The sequence below is a fragment of the Neomonachus schauinslandi genome, chromosome 14 (genome assembly GCF_002201575.2).
Source record: "Neomonachus schauinslandi chromosome 14, ASM220157v2, whole genome shotgun sequence".
NCBI lineage: Eukaryota > Metazoa > Chordata > Mammalia > Carnivora > Phocidae > Neomonachus > Neomonachus schauinslandi.
Window position 1 is genome coordinate 37243777 of NC_058416.1, and position 19721 is coordinate 37263497.

Consider the following 19721-nt stretch of genomic DNA (forward strand, 5'->3'; position numbering starts at 1 on the left):
CAGATATGTAGTATACGCTTTTAAAAAAGGAACTGCTTTACGTATTTTTGGACTGAGGCAGGTATGGATGCAGAATGCTCTTCTTTTAGAGTTCCATTAGAGTAACTGAGGGATAGTGATGTGATATTAGGAGTAAAAAGTCACTGTTGACTTGTGCTTCACCCGTGGTTCGTGCTCAAGCTTTTGAAAACCATTAAATCAGAGGAGAAAATAAAAACACTCTCCCCTTCCCCCTTTCTTTAGCTTACAAAATTCTTTCGGGTCTTTCTGAGGTAGTATTACAGCTTTCCTGGATATATGTTTTAAATTTAAAGAGTGTCTACGTTTGGTAATTTTTCCCTCTTATTTCTTCTTGGGAGCACAGTTGAGTCAACACTTAAAGCACAGGAATTTTGCCAGTAAAGAAATGTGACCAGGAGTAGACACTCTTTCTGTGAAGCAGCAGCTGGTTCCTTCTCTGGTTCCCAGGGCATGGTTTCTCCAGAGGAGCAATGGTGATGAAACCCAGGACCGAAGAGCTTCCGTGGACAAGATACGTGGAGCCGTGGGCTTCTCTTCTGCCAAAGCTGCAGCCTTGGTGGAATCCTCTTGCCAGTCCTTTGCCTCCTGCCCCAAACTAATCTGTTCTTGGTGAGCCGCACCTGGGTTGAGGACAGGATCAAGTTTGCCTCCCAACCCCCATGCTATTTTCCAAAACAGGGACAAGTGACTTGAAGGATACTGGATTATTCTTAAAGTATCTTAGAAAGGAAGAGGGATCACCTCTTACACCACTGTCCCCTTTGCAGTCTTTCCTTCTCTTTCCTTTGGTAGGAAAGTCATGACTGCCCCTGAGCTAGAAAAGTAGGGAGTGACGAGGGAGCTGAAAGCTCTTGTAGGCTCAGCTCCGACAGGCACCAGCGGTCCAGAGTCGTCCTTCTAGGTCTTCAAAAGCCTCAGTAAGTTCAGCCCCAAAGCACACCCGTATCGGGTTTGGGGGCACTTCTCCCTAGAAACGCACGACTGTTTTCTTTGTGGAAGGTAGCATACATAGTCCCATCAGAAAATGGCAGAGGCCTTTCACGGCCTGCAAACTGGTGTGGATGACAGCACCACAGCACAGGATGCTCGAGCGTGGCCATCGTTCTCCTCAGTTAGGATAGTAAGGAGTTGCATGAGGCTTTCTCATCATGTCATGGGTTGAGTCTGTCTATGGCTGCGTGGTCCGGCAGACGGCTTTTAAAGATTTTATTTATTTGAGAGCGAGCGAGAGAGAGAATGAGAGCGAGCACATGAGAGTGGGGAGGGTCAGAGGGAGAAGCAGACTCCCTGCCGAGCAGGGAGCCCGATGCGGGGCTCGATCCCGGGACTCCAGGATCACGACCTGAGCCGAAGGCAGTCGCTTAACCAACTGAGCCACCCAGGCGCCCCCGGCAGACGGTTTTTAGATTGCATGTAAACTGGCTAGCAGGAGTGTTTTCAAACAAATGTTTGGGGCCTCTTTTTAATACTCAGAAGCTAACAAAACTGTTCTAACAAGGGAGTATCTACACTGTCAAGTCTTTGCTTAGGAAAGACGGTAGAGATACAACCACCTGTCTGCAATTTCCCACATTACGTTCTCAGAAGAGAAAAATGAGTACATTTGAGCCTTTTTAGATCTGTAGGTATGACAAATACAATTGTTCATTCTGTGCCTATTAAATCTTTAAAAGGAGTGTGTTTTTATCCCCGAGGAAATGTTACCAAAATTTAAAAAAGAAAGGAAAGCTAGATGACCTTGGATGTTGTATTGATAATATCTTAGCTGTGACTGGTCAGCGTTCTGTGACATTAATTTCAAAACCACTCTCAAGAAAAATTGAAAATGTTCTGAGGTAAAATTCACATTTTCCTTCTTGGCCCCCTCTCCCATATTTTGCTCATGTGATGGGACAGTATCTGTGTCTGCAGGACAGGATGATCTCCGAACCTATCTTTGAGAGAGCTTAGCCTCTGAGAGACTGACATTTAAGGTGATTTTCTATAGTCTCTCTCTGGAAAAACTTTGAAGCTGGTAAAAAAAAAAAAAAAAATGGTTTCCCTGGGAGAAGGTCACATTTCATCTGTATCATAAATATGTCAGATTAGAAGAGAGTGTCCTAGTGGTAGGCTGTGAATTTAGATCAGATAAAAATTGTGAGCGCATTTATGGGAACTCTTTGTTACTTCTCTAAAATCTAAAGGTTAGAAATTAACGTGTGAGAGCAGTCAGATTTAACCAAAACATTTTAGTAAGATAAACACACCTAAAAAATTATACAGATAACCTTCAAGACCTAGGGAGAGAGTATAATGTGAAAATGAGGGACGTTTGCTACATAGAAGGAAATACGTACTTTTTTCTTGAAAAATTTAGGTACTGGGCTAGTTCCTACTGAGTATCCTAAATTCAGAGGTACGTTGAGATGCTATTACCCTTTAAAAACATTTCATTTATACTCAGTCTCAAGCAAATGGTTACAAAATACCACAGGCAACCGGTTTAAGAAGTTAAGCTTGACAAGCTAAAGAGAGTCAACATTTGCAGTGAAAAAGAAAAACGCATTCAACAAATAAGCGTCGGCTGGGCCTTCCACAATCCTCATGGCAACGCGGGAGGTGGGACACCTCAGCGAACACACCTTCTGTGTGAGCCCTACCTGTACAAGGTGTGGGGGCTGGGGACGGGGGGGTCCTGCCCTCGGGCAGTCCTGTGATCTGAAGTCTCGGTGCCATGTGAGGGCTCCTCCAGGGCTCAGGGGATTTTAAGGTTTGCCTTCCATTAGGCAACAAAGCCAGAACTCTTGCAGTGAGTGGTGCACGTCTGAGTTCCCAGCTCCCCGGAACCGGAGCGGCCCTGCTGTCACACTTGCGTGGTCTGGCAACAGGGCGTTAGGGCCGAAAGGGCGGGCCAGTGATGTGTGCGGGTGACAGGGGCTGGAAGGATCACAGGAGCGGTGTCTAGCGGGGAAGAGGAAGACTAAGAAAGGCCAGAAATGAAGCTACTGGGTTCATTTCAGAGAACTGGCATTGTGTAACTTGAATTTAGTGGAATTACATGAGCCCCTTTGTGCCCCCCCACCCACCATGGGCCTACCCATGATCCCAGTAGGAACATGTTCAGTTTTTAGAGATGGTCTCAGATTTAATACGTGAAGCAAACCTGTTATCCTTCCCCCTTTTGCACCACTAGTGATGTGCTTCCTAGAGTCCACCGGTGTGTCTCTCAGGTAGGATGGAGCACGTGTATTCTGGACAATTTGCTGCAGATGTCTAAGTGGGAGGGCTAGGGTTTAAAATCCCAGGGCTGGCGGAATGAAATGGAAACTCATGTGTTTTAAGCATGAACTTTCCCAACCCAGGTAACGGCTCAGCCTTCTGTCACACACTTACCCGGTGCAGACATGAGTGTAGATGGAGAAGTGGCAGTATCTTTGTCTTCGGTGCTTTTCCCACTTCTCTGCTTAAAAGGGCCTAAAGGCAAGTGGATGGGAAATAATCGCCAAAGGAGAGTATAGGAACCAAACTGGCCTCTAGGTGGTGCTTGAAAGCAGTTTAGGGCAGGCTTGCATCCCGCAGGGTGGGGAGCCCATGGGTTGAGCCTCCGTGACCTGCCATCTCCTGGGCCAAGTCTCCCACACGCTGCCGTCCCGTTCTCCAGCCTCGCCGCTTCTAAGGCATTTCTTTCTTTCACCTATTCCTGTGCCTATGAGTTGGTATTCTACTGGTGTGTAGAAATCATCACTGTTGGTCCAAGTCCCCGTCACACTAGAGGGGGAGAATGCACTGAACCCGAGAGCTTTTGCTCATCCTAGGTCATTTTGCCATGAAGCTTGGAAACATCTGCTTGCTGCTCCCCCAGTTTCCTATCTGCCCAGCCCTGTCTGGTCCAGATGGAGCAGGCTGGAGCTGCAGGAGCGAGGCTTCTGTGTGCCTGCAAGTGCAATCTTTTCTAAGGGAATGGCTTACCTTTTTTTTTTTTTGGTAAAGTTTTTAGAAAGGTATCACAGCTGCTACATTTGATATCAGATACTAATCTTTAATTCCTGTTAAAACATTTGCCATCCATTGACCCCCCCCCTTGTCAATCATAATAAAATGTGGGTAGATGCGGGATTCCACATAAATAGCCTATTCACACACACATGCTCACTCGGAAGGAAACCTTAGCATAAAAATGTAAGAATCTGTAAATCCAGTCCTTTTAACATATACTTTTTTTTATTAAATATGTAAAAAGATAAACGCAAGTCAAGTTATTCACATATTCAGAGACAAAAAAACTATTCTACCATGCGACAATAGGGTAATGTAAAATGAATGTGATACATCTGAATAAGACTTTTTCATCTATGATGTCATTACTTATCTCTATTTATAATTAACAATACATATGTTTACATTCCTTTCAGTTTACATTGAATATATAACAAAAGCTTTATGGTGTACTATTTAGTAAAAGTAATCTGAATGCATATCAAACCTTAACAGAATAATGGAAATACTCACCAGGGAAGGGAGGAGTTCTTGGTTCCCTTCTGGAGTTTACTTCTCTCTGCTCAACAAGCTGTTTGTCATTGTCTTTCCTTTTTCTGCTTTTCTGCTTAGAAAGAAGACGGGCCCTCTCTGTGCCCCCTGCTTCAATCACTTCCTATCTGACCCGAGCAGCGGAAGTGCTGTCACCAGCCATGGCCGCGGGGCTAACAATGAAGTCTGGCTTTAGAGGGCGGGCGAGCCCACAACAGGACGCTTCTCCGCCCAGATGGGAGGACGACAGGGTACAGCCCTCGGGGAGAAAGGAGCAGCCCCAGGAAAGGAGGTGGTCTGCACCGAAGCTGGGGTGCAGCCGAAGATGACGGAGAACCCTAGCTGTTCAAGATTCCCCAAAGCATCGGTGATGTCACATGCGACCCGGCATGACGGAAGAGGGGTCAGATGCGGACAGAAGGAGGAACACGGAGCTCTTTGCTAAATCCGTGAATAGCTGGCGCTAAGACTCGGGGATGGAGAATCAGGTGTGACCACCGGGGCAACAGGTTTTCATAGCTGACAAGGCTGGGGCTTTGGGGGCGAGACAGAGCGGCTGGTGCCCGTGAGGCTTAGGCAACTTGCGCCGCCATCCCCCCCACGCCCAGGCCGCCCTCCACCTGGCACTGGGTGTTCCTGAGCGGGCCCTGCCGAGGAACCCCCCACGGATCATCCGCGTGGAATTATTCATTGTCCCTCTTTGCAAGAGCTATTTTTCCAAAAGGAAGGTCCGTACAGACGGCTGGGAGGGAGCCCACCGCTGAGCACGAGGCCGAGCATAGCACAACCACTATCCGTGCGCAAGTGCGGGAGGATGTCACTGCCGGGAGCCAGAGAGAGAGGGGTCGCCGCCGTGCAGAGCAGGCGCGAGAGAGAAGAAAGGGAAACCGAACACCACAGAACGTCTGTCCAGTTACGCACAGCGTGTTGGAATAACCTCAAAAATACAAGCCATCTTGTTCACCTGTAACTCAAATGCCACTTTGCTGCAAAAGATTTTGAGAAGACTTCTTTTGGTGGAAAGCTCCGATGCTAGAATTGAGAATTAGTATTTCATCAATTAATAAATGTCAAAGCTTTAGGATACATATTTCAGAAATTTATTTGAAGCTTTTCAGTTAAGAGGCAAGTGGGGCGGGCACACTTGTTGGTTGTTGTTGCTGCACCTGCTAAGTTAGGTAACCAAGTGAAATGAATGATCCAGGAAGGGATACCATCTGTCAAAGGAATAAAAGAGGCAAAGAGTTGGAAAGATACTAAGAAAATGTGCAAATATTAGTTAAAAAAATAAGGAATGCTTTTAATTCATTAATGTTTCCTCTATTTATGAATTGCCACGGTTATCGAAGGTCAATGACAAGGAGGGCCGTAGTATTAACGAGGGGAAATTCCTTATTCCAGAAGGTACGGGGAGTCAGGGATTTTTTTCTGTGCTGTCATTCCAGTGTCAACACCAGACTTCAGACTCAGGAGTCTCCCTTGGAATGATGCTCCTAGTAAGAAGGTCTTCACTTCCAGCGAGCGTGCAGCACGACGCAGAGCCCTGCCCCTCAGGGCCGCACACCCTGAAGTCATTCTGGAGGAGGAGTCCCCTAGTGCGGAGGACAGGCTTTGGGCTGAAAGCCAGAGAGAGGCAGGAGGACCTGCACCGATGCAGACCCCCTCTGGACTGTAGGTAATTGATGACAGCTTTTGGGGACTGTGGCTGCCCACCAAAGAGGACCCTGAGAAAGAAAAGAGCATGAGAACCTGGGTGTGAGAGGGGAGGGACAAGCAGTCGAAGGGCGAAGTGGAGACGGTGTTGTCCTTGACTGAATGTCTTTCGAAACTAACTAGCTGTCTACCATGCTCAGGGAGAAATACTGCTGGGCCCTGAAGTCCTAGTTGTGATTCCATTTTTTTTTCCCTATAAAACAAGTCACTGTCCTTATGGCTTTCATATCAAGTATCTCTTTCCCTTTGTTCCAATTTATTTGACCAAATTTACCTTCAGAGGTTAGACTTGCAAACATCAAAGCACCACGAATGTGTGACATCTAGTGACACTGGTTGAGAAATGCCAATATAAATACCATATATCAAATTACCATTGTTTCACACCAGGATAAAAAGGGGGGGTGGTGTCGGGAAGGGGGGAGTTGTTCTGGAAAGAAATGAAAAGAGCAGAATCAATCTCAAGCAGCCAAGTGGTGAAGTAGAAGGGACGTGACCCTGTGATCTCTCAGGTAGGCCGCCCGACGGCCGGCTGCTAATGGGTCTTGGCAAAGGAAATGGGAACCGAGCGCGGTGGCTGGCGGATGCAACAGTGCGTTGATGTTAACGGCAGACTGGGAACGACTGGTTTCGGCTGAGCTTGAGGCCACACGTCTCTCCAGAAGAAAAGTTCCCACGCACAGCTGACGGCGCGAGCGGCCAGGACGCTTCAGTACTCTTCCGGCTGCTGGGGCTGCCGGTCGTGGACTTGCTCCTCCGCCTCGGGCTCCTCCGGGTGGCCCTCCTGCAGGACAGGCGGAGAGGTTTCAGCTGGAGCTAGGTACTGGTGGGGAGGCCCCGCAGCGTCCCGCACAGGCCAGGGCGTCCCCGCTCCCACGAGCCCATGCACGGACCCATCTATTAGATGGAGCACCCATGTAACAGTTTTCAGTGAGTTTCACTGAGGAGTCAGGAATTCAAGAAGGTAAGGTGCCTAGAATATTGTTCGGTTCATAATACCTGTTGTGAGCTGCAATTATTTCTTGGTGGGAGAGCTCTTTGAAATATACTCTAGAAGTGAAAAGGTTTTAAAAAGTAACCTTTTCTGTGACAACAGTCGAAAGGAACATCACACTGAAGACCCTAGTTCAAATCTAGTGCTATCCCTTACCGGCTCGGTGTCCAGAGGCATATTTAGTAACGGTTAGCTCTCCCCATGCCCAGGACCACCCCCACTGCTGATGTGCCAAGGCCCAATATCCTCCCCTCTGCCCACACCATGCTGTCCTTGGGGGCCCCCCACTCCTTCATGACTTAACCACACTGGATTTTGGCCTCAGAATGTCCCCCCGGTTCCCCCTCTGCCAACTCATCCCCAGGCCCTCACTGCAGCATCCTGCTGCTTTGTGTGCAGGATGAGGGTGGTCCTTGGTGCCCAAAAGTTAGTGCCTCAACTGAGAGTGGCCTTCCTGTGGGAGGAGGGGAGTATTTCTTGTGGGGATAGTATGAGACCGGTAAAGTCATGGGCCTCTTCCAGTAAGTGTTCTCCCTCTTGTCTAGGGGCAAAAAAAGAAATCGAGTGGTCCTGGGAACTCCCCAGCGTCTGTTCTGCCCCACGTTCCCTCCTGCTGCCGCTCTCCCTGCCTGCACCCCAGCATCCACTACTCCGCTCGGCTTCACGTCCTGGTTCGGCTTTCGTCAGGTTATGCGCCGCAGTCCTGAGTGGATGCAGGCATGGGTGTGTGCGCACACGAGCCCACTGGCTGGCTACCCAGCTGCCCCTCGAGCCAGGCTCCCACCCCCTCCAAGGGTCAGGGATGCTATTTTATCCATCATCCTAACTCTTTACTGCTAGCAGGGTGCCTTCCTTTCCTACTGCTAGGACTCTGGAAGGTCACAAGTGTGCTTTCCTTACTTGGTTAGTGCATGTTAGGGTGCATGGGAGATCTCAGAACTGAGGGTCTGTTTTGACATTTTACAGAAACTCGTGTTTGCTCACAGCACAGTTGGGAGTTAACCGTGGGATGATGGGGTTAACCCAGGACTGAAAGTCAAACCCATGGATTCAAACACCCGTGGGCCTGTAACAAGCTGTGGGACCAGGAACCCATGAGATCAGACCTCACCACCAGTCTCCCTTTCCTCCTTGTCGAGCTAGGGGGCTCTGTGACGTCATCCACCTGCAGGAACTGTGGACCCCAGACCACTCTTACTAGGCTAAAGAGCAAACCTCCCAGTTTACCAAGGGATTGCTAATGTTAGGGGTGCACGATAAGGCAGGGTGAAGGTCTGCAGGACATATCTGGAATGCTGAGGTGGTTATACTACATATCACAGCCCAGTGCTCCCAGCTCACACCATGTTGTGTAAGCTCACAAGAAGAAAAATTTTCTTATGCCCCATATAAGAAGGAAGAACTTAAACTTACACATGTAAGTAGGAGGCCAGGCAGAACCTATGCCAGACAAGGCCCTGGAGTACTAAATTCTAGTATTTGCATATCAATCCATCACATCTTTCTGAAGGTTTAGCTGGGAAGCAAGCCTGTTAAGAGTTCCTCATTCTCATGATAATCCTTCGAAAGAGAAGCAAGCTGGAAGCCCGTATGAAGAAGGCTCTTGCCTACCATAGGACGAAATGGGGGCAAAGGAAGGGTCACCGAGGAGCTCCCATGGCCCCCGACTTCCTAGAAGGAGGTGCCCCCGCTCACACCGTCCCCATCGGGCTCTTCTTTCTTCAGGGCTGTGCTCACCCGGTTTCCTCGGCCTGAACAGTCCTCTCCCTGCTGTTCTTCCCGGTCATTCTTCAACTCCAACCCAAATGTCCTCTTCTCGGTGAAGCTTTTGCTTGTCACTCCTGGCTGTCTTTCTGTGCTCACCACATGTGTCATACCTGACCTGGTCCAGTTCGTGGTCCCTCGCTGAGGCAGTGGCTCTGTCCCCTTTCTGTACACCCAGGGTTCGTCCAATGACAGAAACACAGGCTCTTCCCCAGGGCTCTTGGTTGAGCAGGGAAGAATCTTTAGGTCACTCAACAGTGACTTTTGTGACAGTACCTCAAGAATTAAGTGCCTGTTTATACAAGCAGGCGCACCTCAGCTGACAGATGGACAAGGCAGCAGCTAAGCAATGACTAAGTCCAGATACCTGTGGCCCCGAAGGGAAAAGATCCTGAGAATGATAAAGAGGGGCACAAGACAGCGGTCTGGTGATCTGCTTTGGAAACTTCCATTAGGTTTCTACAACCATGAACTGAACTGCCCCTGTTTACTTCTGTATGCAAACTCCCATCTGGATTTCTACATCTTCCAAACATTCTATTCTAGGATTGTTTGACTCCAAGAATCAAAGACCAGCCATCACCAAATAAAGCCTTAGACAAGAAGCCTCTCCAGCAAATACCTGCCCCTGAAATGACAACGTAGGGTGCATCTGTGTTTAACCCAAGAACAGGCACCAGGCGGAATCCCCCCAAAGTCACACTCAGAAGGCAGGAGCTCTCTCCCAGGGCCAGCCCTGCCTACTGTGAGCCAGAACTCAGGGGCCTGTGTCAACCCTGAACTTGGAGGTCACCTGAGCAGGCCCCTGCCCAAGGACTTCCTCTCGGGACAAGACCTGGCTTGAGGTGGCTGTCGGGAGGGTTCTCCTCCCGCCGGCAGCACAGGGCTGGGACGCTCTGCTGCTGCTCACTGCCTTCCTCCTGTCAGTGGGCCTGGTCCTTCAGACTCGTGGCACCGTGGAGACCACGCTGGGTTTAGCCTCCAACAAGCTTGTGAGGAGAATAACCGTAACTCACGTAGTACTTGACAGAGTACCAAGCACTCGGGCTGGTGCAGGCACACTAGAAATCAGTCAGTTTCTGCCATCAGATCTGAAAACACTGAGAACTGTATTTGGTGAAGCCATCACTGCCTCTGGGACCCGGACAGGAAGCTTCTCAGCACTTCAAGATCTACAGTCTGAGCCCATGATTAACTGAGAAAGAAGCTTAAAAAAAAAAAACAAAACTGTGCTGGGGAGGGGGAATGAAAACTGTGGTGGAGAGTCCTCAAACCATGGGCCGTTTTAGAAAATCTCATCCCTAGGATTTCAAATCTTACATGGAGTAAACATTTGTCTGGTATTGGGCTGGAATAAGTCATAAAGTAAACTTGCCGGTGACTTGTTCCCGTTCCGTCAAAGTACGAACACGTGCAACTCCACTCCCCCCCCCCCCCCCCCCCCGGGAATGGCCCCAGGCCTCCGGGTCCAACAGACTCAGACCTTCTACCAGCTTCAGCCTGGCCTAGGAAGAGCTTGAAACCCCAGCCCCCTCTTTCCCACCTTCCACAGGCGGGGCTTTCTGGCAGGCTCCCACTCCTGCCTTGCTGCTGGGGCCCCGCACTCCCTGCACAGGCAGATTTGGGGGTACCTGACTTCGTCTCTACCATTTATACCCCCCTTCCCTTCCTGTCCTTGATTCCCTGCTTTCCTTCACCAGGACAGAATCCACATCCTGGGGTCCCCCCTCCCACCCCCTCTCCCTTACACTCCTGACGAGCAAGCCCTGATAGCCAGGTCCTGCCTGTAGAGGAGGCCGCCGACTTTTTTTTATTTTTTAAGATTTAAGTAATCTCTATATCCAACATGGGACTTGAACTCATGACCCTGAGATCAAGAGTTGCATGCTCTTCCGACTGAGCCAGCCAGATAGCCCCAGAGGAGCCCTTCTAAAAATATTTTGTTGCATAGTGCTGGTCTGCACCGGCAAGGAGTAACCAAGACAACCAGCGATGAAATAAAAACAGGCAGTTGAGGGGGGCTTATGGGGATGGGAAAAACACCTAGGCGAATTCTTCCTCTAACCATACTCTGATCTGTCATGAAGAATCCTTATACACATTCTTTTTTTTTTTTTTTTTTTTTTTTTTTTTTTTAAAGATTTTATTTATTTATTTGAGAGAGAGAGAATGAGAGACAGAGAGCATGAGAGGGAGGAGGGTCAGAGGGAGAAGCAGACTCCCCGCCGAGCAGGGAGCCCGATGCGGGACTCGATCCCGGGACTCCAGGATCATGACCCGAGCCGAAGGCAGTCGCTTAACCAACTGAGCCACCCAGGCGCCCCCCTTATACACATTCTTGTTGCTCAGCTGCTCAGAGCTGAAAACCACTTGATATCTGGCTGCATCAACCTGTTTTTCTCAATCAGTCTTCTACTTTCCCTCCACCCCCATCCACTCATCTCTTCCCAGATTACTTCACGAACACCCAGACCACAAGCATGGGTCAGCGAATTGGATGATAATGATACTTACTCCTCTGGGAATAACAAATGCACTGGCTGAGTCCTAATTCTCAGCAGTTGAAGGCACACTGATCACTGCACCCTGGCCAAGAGCATCGCTTCAGAACGCAGGAGTCAAGGGCTCTCACTTACGTGTTCTTCCGAAGCATAGAGGACTTCCATTAGTCGCTGCACGAGGTCATCATTTTCCTGCCCGTGTTCTTGGCAGAGTAGCTCAATCTCTCTCAATTTGCCAAAGTAGAAATCTCTCTCCTTTTCCACACCTTCGAGGGCAAGTTTTAATGAATGTACCTGCAAGGGAGTGAGGGTAGAAGGAAAAAAAAACCCCAAAAAACAGTATAAGAAACACGACCAACTACGCCTGCCTCTAAAGACCTGAAACATGAAACGAGTTGTGCAATGGAGCTCGCGCCTGGGCCACACGTCCGACTTCAACAGCATGCTGGTCATCCCCTCTGCCAGCTGAGTGTTCATAACCACTGTGGGACGGATCGTTCTGCCCGACATAGTTGCATCCAGGCTCCGAGCGAGCTTTCCTCCTCTCCTGCTAACACCGGCCAGAGCACATCCTTCTACCCTGTTCATCCTCTGCAGGGAGCGGGGGCAGACGAGAGAGGCCGCCACTGTGGTTACTCTAGATGTATTTTGAGGACCCTCCTTTCTTCAGGGAACCTGCAGGAAGAGCCACCCTTCGTTCTGGATCCCTTCCTAAATGTCCCGAAGCCACCATAGACAAACGCTTTCTACTGAGAAACTGGGTCTCAGCTACAAGGACAACTGGGTGAGACGGAGAGCCCGGCTGAGTGGATTGGTCTTAACTTGTCTGGTTCTGGCTCTGGGGACACTGTAGGGAGTGCAGGGGGAAGAGCACGATAAGGAAGCCCCATTCCCTCAGCAAAACAGCCCTTCATTCCCCTTTTCTCCCCTGGAGGCTGGTTCCACAACCTTCGAGGGCTGTGCGGCCTCTCACACTGATGACAGAGATGGTGTGGGGAAGGGGGAAGCACTACCACCTGGGCTGAAGGGACACTGACCGTGGCGTCAATAGACTGGGCCTCAAATCCCAAATGGGCACAGCAGCTACACACAGGCCCAAACCTTCACCCTGTTCCTGCTGAGAATCCTCCCCCTCCCTTTTTTTTCTAACCCCTGCGCATTTAGATTTATGCAGACAATATACTTTAGGAGGTGAATTAAATCTTTCATGGTCCTCCTCAGGTCAAATCTCTCATTCAGTGTACTGAAATCACCCTAACAGAATTTCCAAAAATTACCTTTGGAAAGGAAAATTTTCTCCTCTAATAATGCTGGGCCTTTGTACATGCTATTTATCTGCCTGGAATTACTGATCCATTCGAACACACACCAAGCACATGCAGTGTCCATCCCCTTCCTGCATACCTGGCCTAAGACTCAGGGATAGGGCCCCAGAGAGTTCACCTCGCGGACCCCCTCACATGCTGCTCACAAGGCAGCTGAGCCTCATTCACTAGTTTTCACTCTCATTTCTGATGATATAATGGTTGGGTTATTTATAAAAAAAAAAAAAAAATGAAGGCAACCAGCAGCCTGAAGTATAGGAAAAAGAAAACTTCCCTTATTCTAGAAATCCTTCCTTGTTTTAAAACCAACCCACCCCCTCCCGAGGCTTGGCCACAGAGTTCCTCAGAAGCCTGTGTTGGTGCCTGTAGACAGATCTGTGGCACTTGAGGTGTCTGGGCCTGCGAGCTCTCCCTGGATGAGGCAAGAAGGGTCTCTGGAAGCATTCAACCCATGGAAACTAGGTTTGCTGCCTCTCGAGAGCGCTCTGGTCTATACAACATACAAAGGGCTGAGGCTTCTGTAGAAATATCCAGCCCCAGGTTGGCCCCTGGTGGTATTCCAGATGCACCAGGTAATGGATGCGCAGCTAAAAACCGTCAGGGGCTGAAGCGTATGAGGATAGATCAACTGGCAAAGGAAAGTCCCCTTTCACAGGCCCACTCATGAAGACCGACGCCACGCTGCACCCTCAGGTATCGCTGCAGAAGCCAGAGTGGCGGAGGGGACACTGGGGATGGACCTTCGAGTAAGTCAAGAGGAAGAGACAAGAAGGGCAAGTTCTCCTCTCTCAATTATCCCTCCTCCCTCTCAGCATCCGCATACCGTGGGTCCTCACAGCCCTGCTGCCCAAGCCAACCAATGCCCACTCTCCAGCCCCCAGAGGCCCCTGGGCACAGCGCTGACTCCAACTGCCTGCTTGCTAATCCACTCTCCACATACAGCCCTCATGATTTTAGTTATGTTGCCTTCTCCCGTTAAGATAGAGCAGGGGTGGGGGGAGAGGGAGAGAGAATCTTAAGCAGGCTCCACGCCCAGAAGGAAGCCCAATGCAGGGCTCTATCTAACAACCCTGAGATCATGACCTGAGCTGAAATCAAGAGTCGGATGCTTAACTGACCGAGCCACCCAGGAGCCCCTCCCCTCTGTCTTTTGATTCATTTCTATCACTGGAATTGCCTAGCACAGTGGTACTTTTATAGTATGTCATGGGAGACCGCCTGAATAGAGGCAGGAGGCCAAGTAAATGAGAATTCTTCAAGTTCATGGCACTCATCGCTTCCTCTATTATGACTAATTCACTCTTCAGCCTAGGCATTTCCCCCCAGCCCTTCCTCGTCCCGGAGTCCTCCGCCCCAGCACAGTCATGCCTCTGTGGCTGCCCACCAGCGTCAGCCGGCCACCCTGCAGGCTGCCAGGACAGAAAACGGAGGGAGCGAGAACACAGAAGCACGGCCATGGATCTGGGGTAAGTGCTCAGTGAACAGCTGAATGAACACTCACAATTTAGGGTGTGTGACCTTCCCTCTGCGGGACCAGGTCGGGGGGAGGGAGGCGAACAGACACACCCCTCCTTGATGTGCATGGGGGCAGGCGGGGGAGTGAAGCCCTTTGGAAGTAATAAAGGAATTTTAAGACCATTGGAAAGCTCTTCTCCCTCTCCCCTCTAGAGTGACATTTTTGGATGGCAGGACGTGGGCTGGGTTCCCTGGGGATGGGAGGCTCTTTGCGTAACTAGACAGCTAATGGGAGCACGGAGCCAGCCCCAAGGAGAGGAAGGGGGTCTGGCTGGCTAAGGCGAATGGGAGAGGGGCAGGAAGGATCTTGAGGTTTCTGTGTGGTTACACTTTGGGTTGGAAGGTTGGAAACTTGGGTGTGGTAGAGGGAGACCACAGGGAGGAGAGAGATCGTGACAGAACAAGAGATAATAAAGATATCGAAAGAACTTGGGTTCCTAAGGAGAAAGGGTTATAAGTCTAAAGTGTCACAGACCCACGCCTGATTCTAAGTCTACTCGGATTTGCTCAGAGCCTTGGGCATGTGGCCCACAGCTCATTATGGCTGTCCCACTGACCTTCTGAGAAGAACCTGTTACTGGAAATTCCATATGGGCTCAAACTGAGAATTGGCAGGTAGTTGGAACATTCCACAGTTTCTAAATCAAAGTCCTACCCACTGGATGACTTCAGGTTTCATCGTTTTCATTAAAGTGATCAGAATTGTAAAGAAACACCCTAGCTAAGCAACTGCCTGCTTTTAAACTTGACTCCTGATTGCAAATATACAATTATCTCAAAAACTGTTTCCAGACTCTTGCGGGCTCATCAGGAATCAGATTAATCACCGGGAATGGCCCGGCCACTTGGCTGGGAAGAGCCTAAGAACGGTGAACGAAAGCCCCCTCCCAGTGGTGGGAGCAGCTGGGACAAAGGGCTCTTCTCAACTCAGGGTCGGGGGGGGTGGCTTCTGCAGTGGGCCTCATGCTACCAATCATTTTATTACCTTTAAACTACATATAATCTTAGGCAAAAATACCTATTGTCAGGTAGACAGCATACCTAGTTTTATATTGAAATTGCAATGAGAGGAGAGCTATATTTAGACAAAAAAGAACATTTTTCAAACACAACTGTGGCCTTTCTGACGCCCCAGTATTGGGTTCGGTGCCCTGTGACATCAAACTTCCGTGGTGGGAAGTGTTAGGTGTTCACTTTGCTGGCATAATCGTCTACCCCAGATAACTGCTCTAAGTCCTCCAAGGGAAGGGAAGGTCTGAGGTCTCTCTCTCACTACCATTATGTTTTTAGCACCGAGCATGGGGCCTGTCCCATAGAATAGGCTTGACAAATAGCTGCTGACGTAAAGGAAGGAGGAAGAGAGACTAACCCTAACTCCAGTGCTGAATGGTATCTAGACTGGCCAGAAGTGGGCACAGAGGCCGTGGTCTAGCCTGGAGCTTGTGATCGGCCCTGCAGTGTGGGTGGTAGGGTGGGGGTGGGGAGTGAGACGTTGGCCTACGAACCTGCATTTACCTGGGGCTGAGTCCTCTGTCCTTCTGTCTTAATGTATAGCTGTGATTTCTAACATCTTTTTTTTTAAAATTTTTAAAGATTTTATTTATTTATTTGACAGAGAGAGACATCGAGAGAGGGAATACAAGCAGGGGGGAGTGGGAGAGGGAGAAGCAGGCTTTCGGCTGAGCAGGGAGCCCGATGCGGGGCTCGATCCCAGGACCCTGAGATCATGACCTGAGCCGAAGGCAGTCGCTTAACCAACTGAGCCACCCAGGCGCCCCCTAACATCTTTTATTCCTAGTGGGCCACTGATTTTATCTGCCTGAACAATTTCTTCACTCCCTACTTGCTTGAAACCACTGTCCCCCTCCAACCTTACCTCAGGCCTATAGACGTTTTCTCCCTCCTCCCCACCCCCCTCAGACACCGGGCCAGGGCTGATGAGTTACCTGTTCATTAAGCTGTATGACCTGTGTTTCTAAATCTTTATCAGATTTGGATGCTGAGCTGCTGGACGAAGCCCTTTTGGCTGATGAGGGACGAGAAGGTGTGGATCCTGGCTTAGACGCTGGACTTGATTTAGCCGCACCTGAAAGTAACCAGAATAGATTATAAATATTGGCAACATTAAGGATGCTTTTTAGATCTATTGCAAATGTATGATATAAAAGGAATTTACTAAAAAGTATATAGAAGGTACCTCCAATGACCTCCTCCAATCACAGAACTAGCATACATACACTTAGAAAAAGTGCACACAGGGGCGCCTGGGTGGCTCCAGTCGGTTAAGCGTCTGCCTTCTGCTCACGTCATGATCCCAGGGTGCTGGGATGAGCCCTGCGTCGGGCTCCCTGCTCAGTGGGGAGCCTGCTTCTCCCTCTGCCTCTCCCCGCCCCGCCCATCTCTCTCTCTCGCTAATAAATAAAATCTTTAAAAAAAAAAAAAAGAGAGAAAGTGCACACAGTACAATGACAGGGTCCACTTGGGCAACTTATTTAATCTTTCTGAGCACTTTTTTCTCTCAGTATGGATTAAGTTGTCCTTTCTCCCTCTAGAGAGATAAGAACACCACATAGAGATTTTAAGATTATTATTATTTTTTAGAGGAAAGGTTCTTAGATAACCTCGAAGCATCACCATAATTGAGTTTCTAATTAACAAGAAAAGAGAGATTATAAATTAATACTTTAGGAAAAAACATCAGTACAAGGGCATATTTTTTCCTCGTTTCCTAGGTTTAGCCACTGACAGCGCCTGGGAGCAATGACCTCTCCAGAGCAGCGCGTGCTCCTATTACCCACGTCCTGGTTTTGAATTTTCCTCGGCACTGAGAGAGCTTCTTGAGAGGTGACGGATTCCAAGGGAGGGGCAGGGAAGGAACAGGGTGGGACGCCTTGCGTCAAGAAGGAAGGATGCGCTAACGGTCTAACGTGAACAGCATGGACCAGTGTGAAGGTGCCTCCGACTCAGCCACACTTGGGGCAGTTTTATGTATCAAAAGAATAATGGCTCTAATGGACTGTAATGCATTGAATAAATAAAAATCTAGTCCATAATGATGAAGGGAGGGAGGGAGGATATGAAGATCTTTATAGAACACGGACTGCTAGCAAATGCGTAAGAAATGTTAGTACTGGAAAAAATCACAATTTTGTAACAAAGGTGATCCAGGAAAGGCTCACTGACTCTGAAACATTAAGTGAGAAATTTGGGGGGAACAAGCCATTCACGCATGTCAAGATACTGGCCTAAAATTTACTTACTGTCATGGAAAAAAAGATATGCCTTTACAATGGGGAGGTCTGGGATCAGCACCTTCCTTAATCAAGTGATTCAACAGCACCACTAATAATGATCGAAACTGGGGGGGGAGGGAAGGTCACTGATGTCAGGTCAGATCTTGCCCACCAGCTCAGCTCCTAATAGGCACTCACAATCTAGAACACAACACAGACACGGGAAGTGGCCTCTGCAGCCCGAACTATGCAATGAGTGTGCAGTTACACACTTCGTGGATTAAAAAACGCAGGGTCATTACTGGGGGGCCAGCCAGTCTCCACCACGTGGCAGCTCAGCCTGGTGGAGGTGCTCTGCCCAGTCCCCCACCATGCTCCCGCACCCTCTGCTCCTCCAGAAGGCCCTCGGAGCACAAGGAACCAGCATCCCTCACCTTGGTGTAACTCCAGTACTTAGCCCCACGCCTGGCTGAGTGTACATTTAGTGAAAGTACAAATGTTGAAATAAACACATGAACAAGTAAATACAACTTGGGTTCTGTGGTTTCCAGTTTCACAGTTTATCAGTACCAATGGCTCAGAAAGAGGCAGGGGCTAATGAAGCCAAGCGTGCTGACAGTAGTTACAAGTTTCAACCGATCTCCTAATTATAAAGTAGCCAACAGGAAGAGTTCAGGTGCCTGGAGTCCTTGGTTATAAATGCAAAATCATACACCCCCCTCAAGAAGCACTGGCAATATCATACCCTTTAAAATCTGTTACAAGGGAAAAAAGAGAATTTTCTTCTAAAAATTTCTAGGAAAAGGCCTACTATATTTTAAAATGGAAATCAAATTGGGAATTGACTTAAAACAGTTTGAGTACCCGAAGGTAAATCTTCAGTGAGCTGGAAACCTCGCCTATGCAGAAGACCTTCCCAAGGATTCTAGGGAGCTGATGCTTTGCCTCACTCGTGATTCCCATACGGTTGCAAGGATCCTTTATCTCCGCAGAAGCACACAGAAAACACTCCTGGAGCATCACTTCTCTGTCCCACTGGCCAGGCTCTCTAAAGGCCATGCCAACAGGGTAGAGAAAACAACATGGGTAAGAGCAGAGGAGGCAGGGGGAGGACATGCTGACTTGGCAAGGACCAGCCAGCCTTGCTGGGGAAAAAGCTTCTGGAAAATCAAGTTACTTCAGGCCTTTTTATAAGCAGTGTATCATATTTTAATACCAATAAAGTCTAACAGAAAGCAGCTTCAAGACGATGTTCAACACCTCTTATTTACTAAATACATGCTTATCCAGGACCTACCATGAACCACGTCATACAGGAGACCCCTGCTCTTTGGGAGCTCATGGGGTCTCATGGAGTGACAGGGGTGTCAGAACACCCAGGCCTGGCCACACTCAATTTTCTCAGGGACGAGGCAGTGTTCCTGATTACATGACCACAGAGCAGGATTCGGGCTGGAACCCCTCTGCCGGAAGCACTCCTCTTCCCCTCCTTTGAGTGACTAAGCCCCATCCTGCAGGTCTCAGCTTGGACGCTGCCGCTCTGGGAGGCCACAGCACCCATCCACGGCAACGGTATGGCCCTCTCGTTATGCCTCTTCTCCCATGAGACTTAGACGCGGCAAGGTAAGGGTTGCATCTGTTTTGTTTACCATTTTATGTTCCCAAGCCCAGTCTCCATGACTGACTGAGAGGCGACACTCAAGTTTTTATAACACATTAAAACAACTCCTAGGAGAGGAAGCCATCCAAGGTAAACCTACCAGGCAAAGCTCGAGGAGCTGACGCCAATGTCAAAGTCGCTGACAGCAAGCGCCGGCCACACGTGAAGGAAACCAAACAAAAACATCACCGGCCTCCCACAAGGCGAGCTCTTACTTGGTTTCAAGATTACCTTCGGTTATCGCTGGGGGTCAGGACAAAGTAGGGACATTCAGTCAGTAAGCGTTTAGCTCTGAGCAGGGAGGCACAAGCTAGTTTGTGCCGGGCCAAGTGTCCGCCACATTTGCCATCTCTCCCAGAGGAACAGCCCTGCCGGACCGTGCCTGACCCACGCTGCCGGAGGGGCTCCCCCGGGCAGTGCCTGACCCACGCTGCCGGAGGGGCTCCCCCGGGCAGTGCCTGACCCACGCTGCCGGAGGGGCTCCCCCGG

General features: G+C 49.3%; 1 protein-coding gene and 1 pseudogene across 4 annotated transcripts in view; both read right to left on the reverse strand.

Moving 5' to 3' along the window:
- Positions 1–4214: 4214 nt before the first annotated feature.
- Positions 4215–19721, reverse strand: part of MAPRE2 (microtubule associated protein RP/EB family member 2) — a 155122-nt gene continuing 139615 nt past the window's right edge. For all 4 annotated transcript variants that reach the window (XM_021686091.1, XM_021686090.1, XM_021686089.1 and 1 more), the window contains 3 exons: positions 16286–16425; positions 11635–11793; positions 4215–7024 (listed from right to left, as the gene is read on the reverse strand). In XM_021686091.1, the coding sequence (XP_021541766.1) occupies positions 6950–7024; positions 11635–11793; positions 16286–16425 (374 nt within the window). In that variant the 3' untranslated portion in view covers positions 4215–6949. The remainder of the gene's footprint in view (positions 7025–11634; positions 11794–16285; positions 16426–19721) is intronic.
- The window catches only part of LOC110576919, an 18892-nt pseudogene continuing 17463 nt past the window's right edge, over positions 18293–19721 (reverse strand).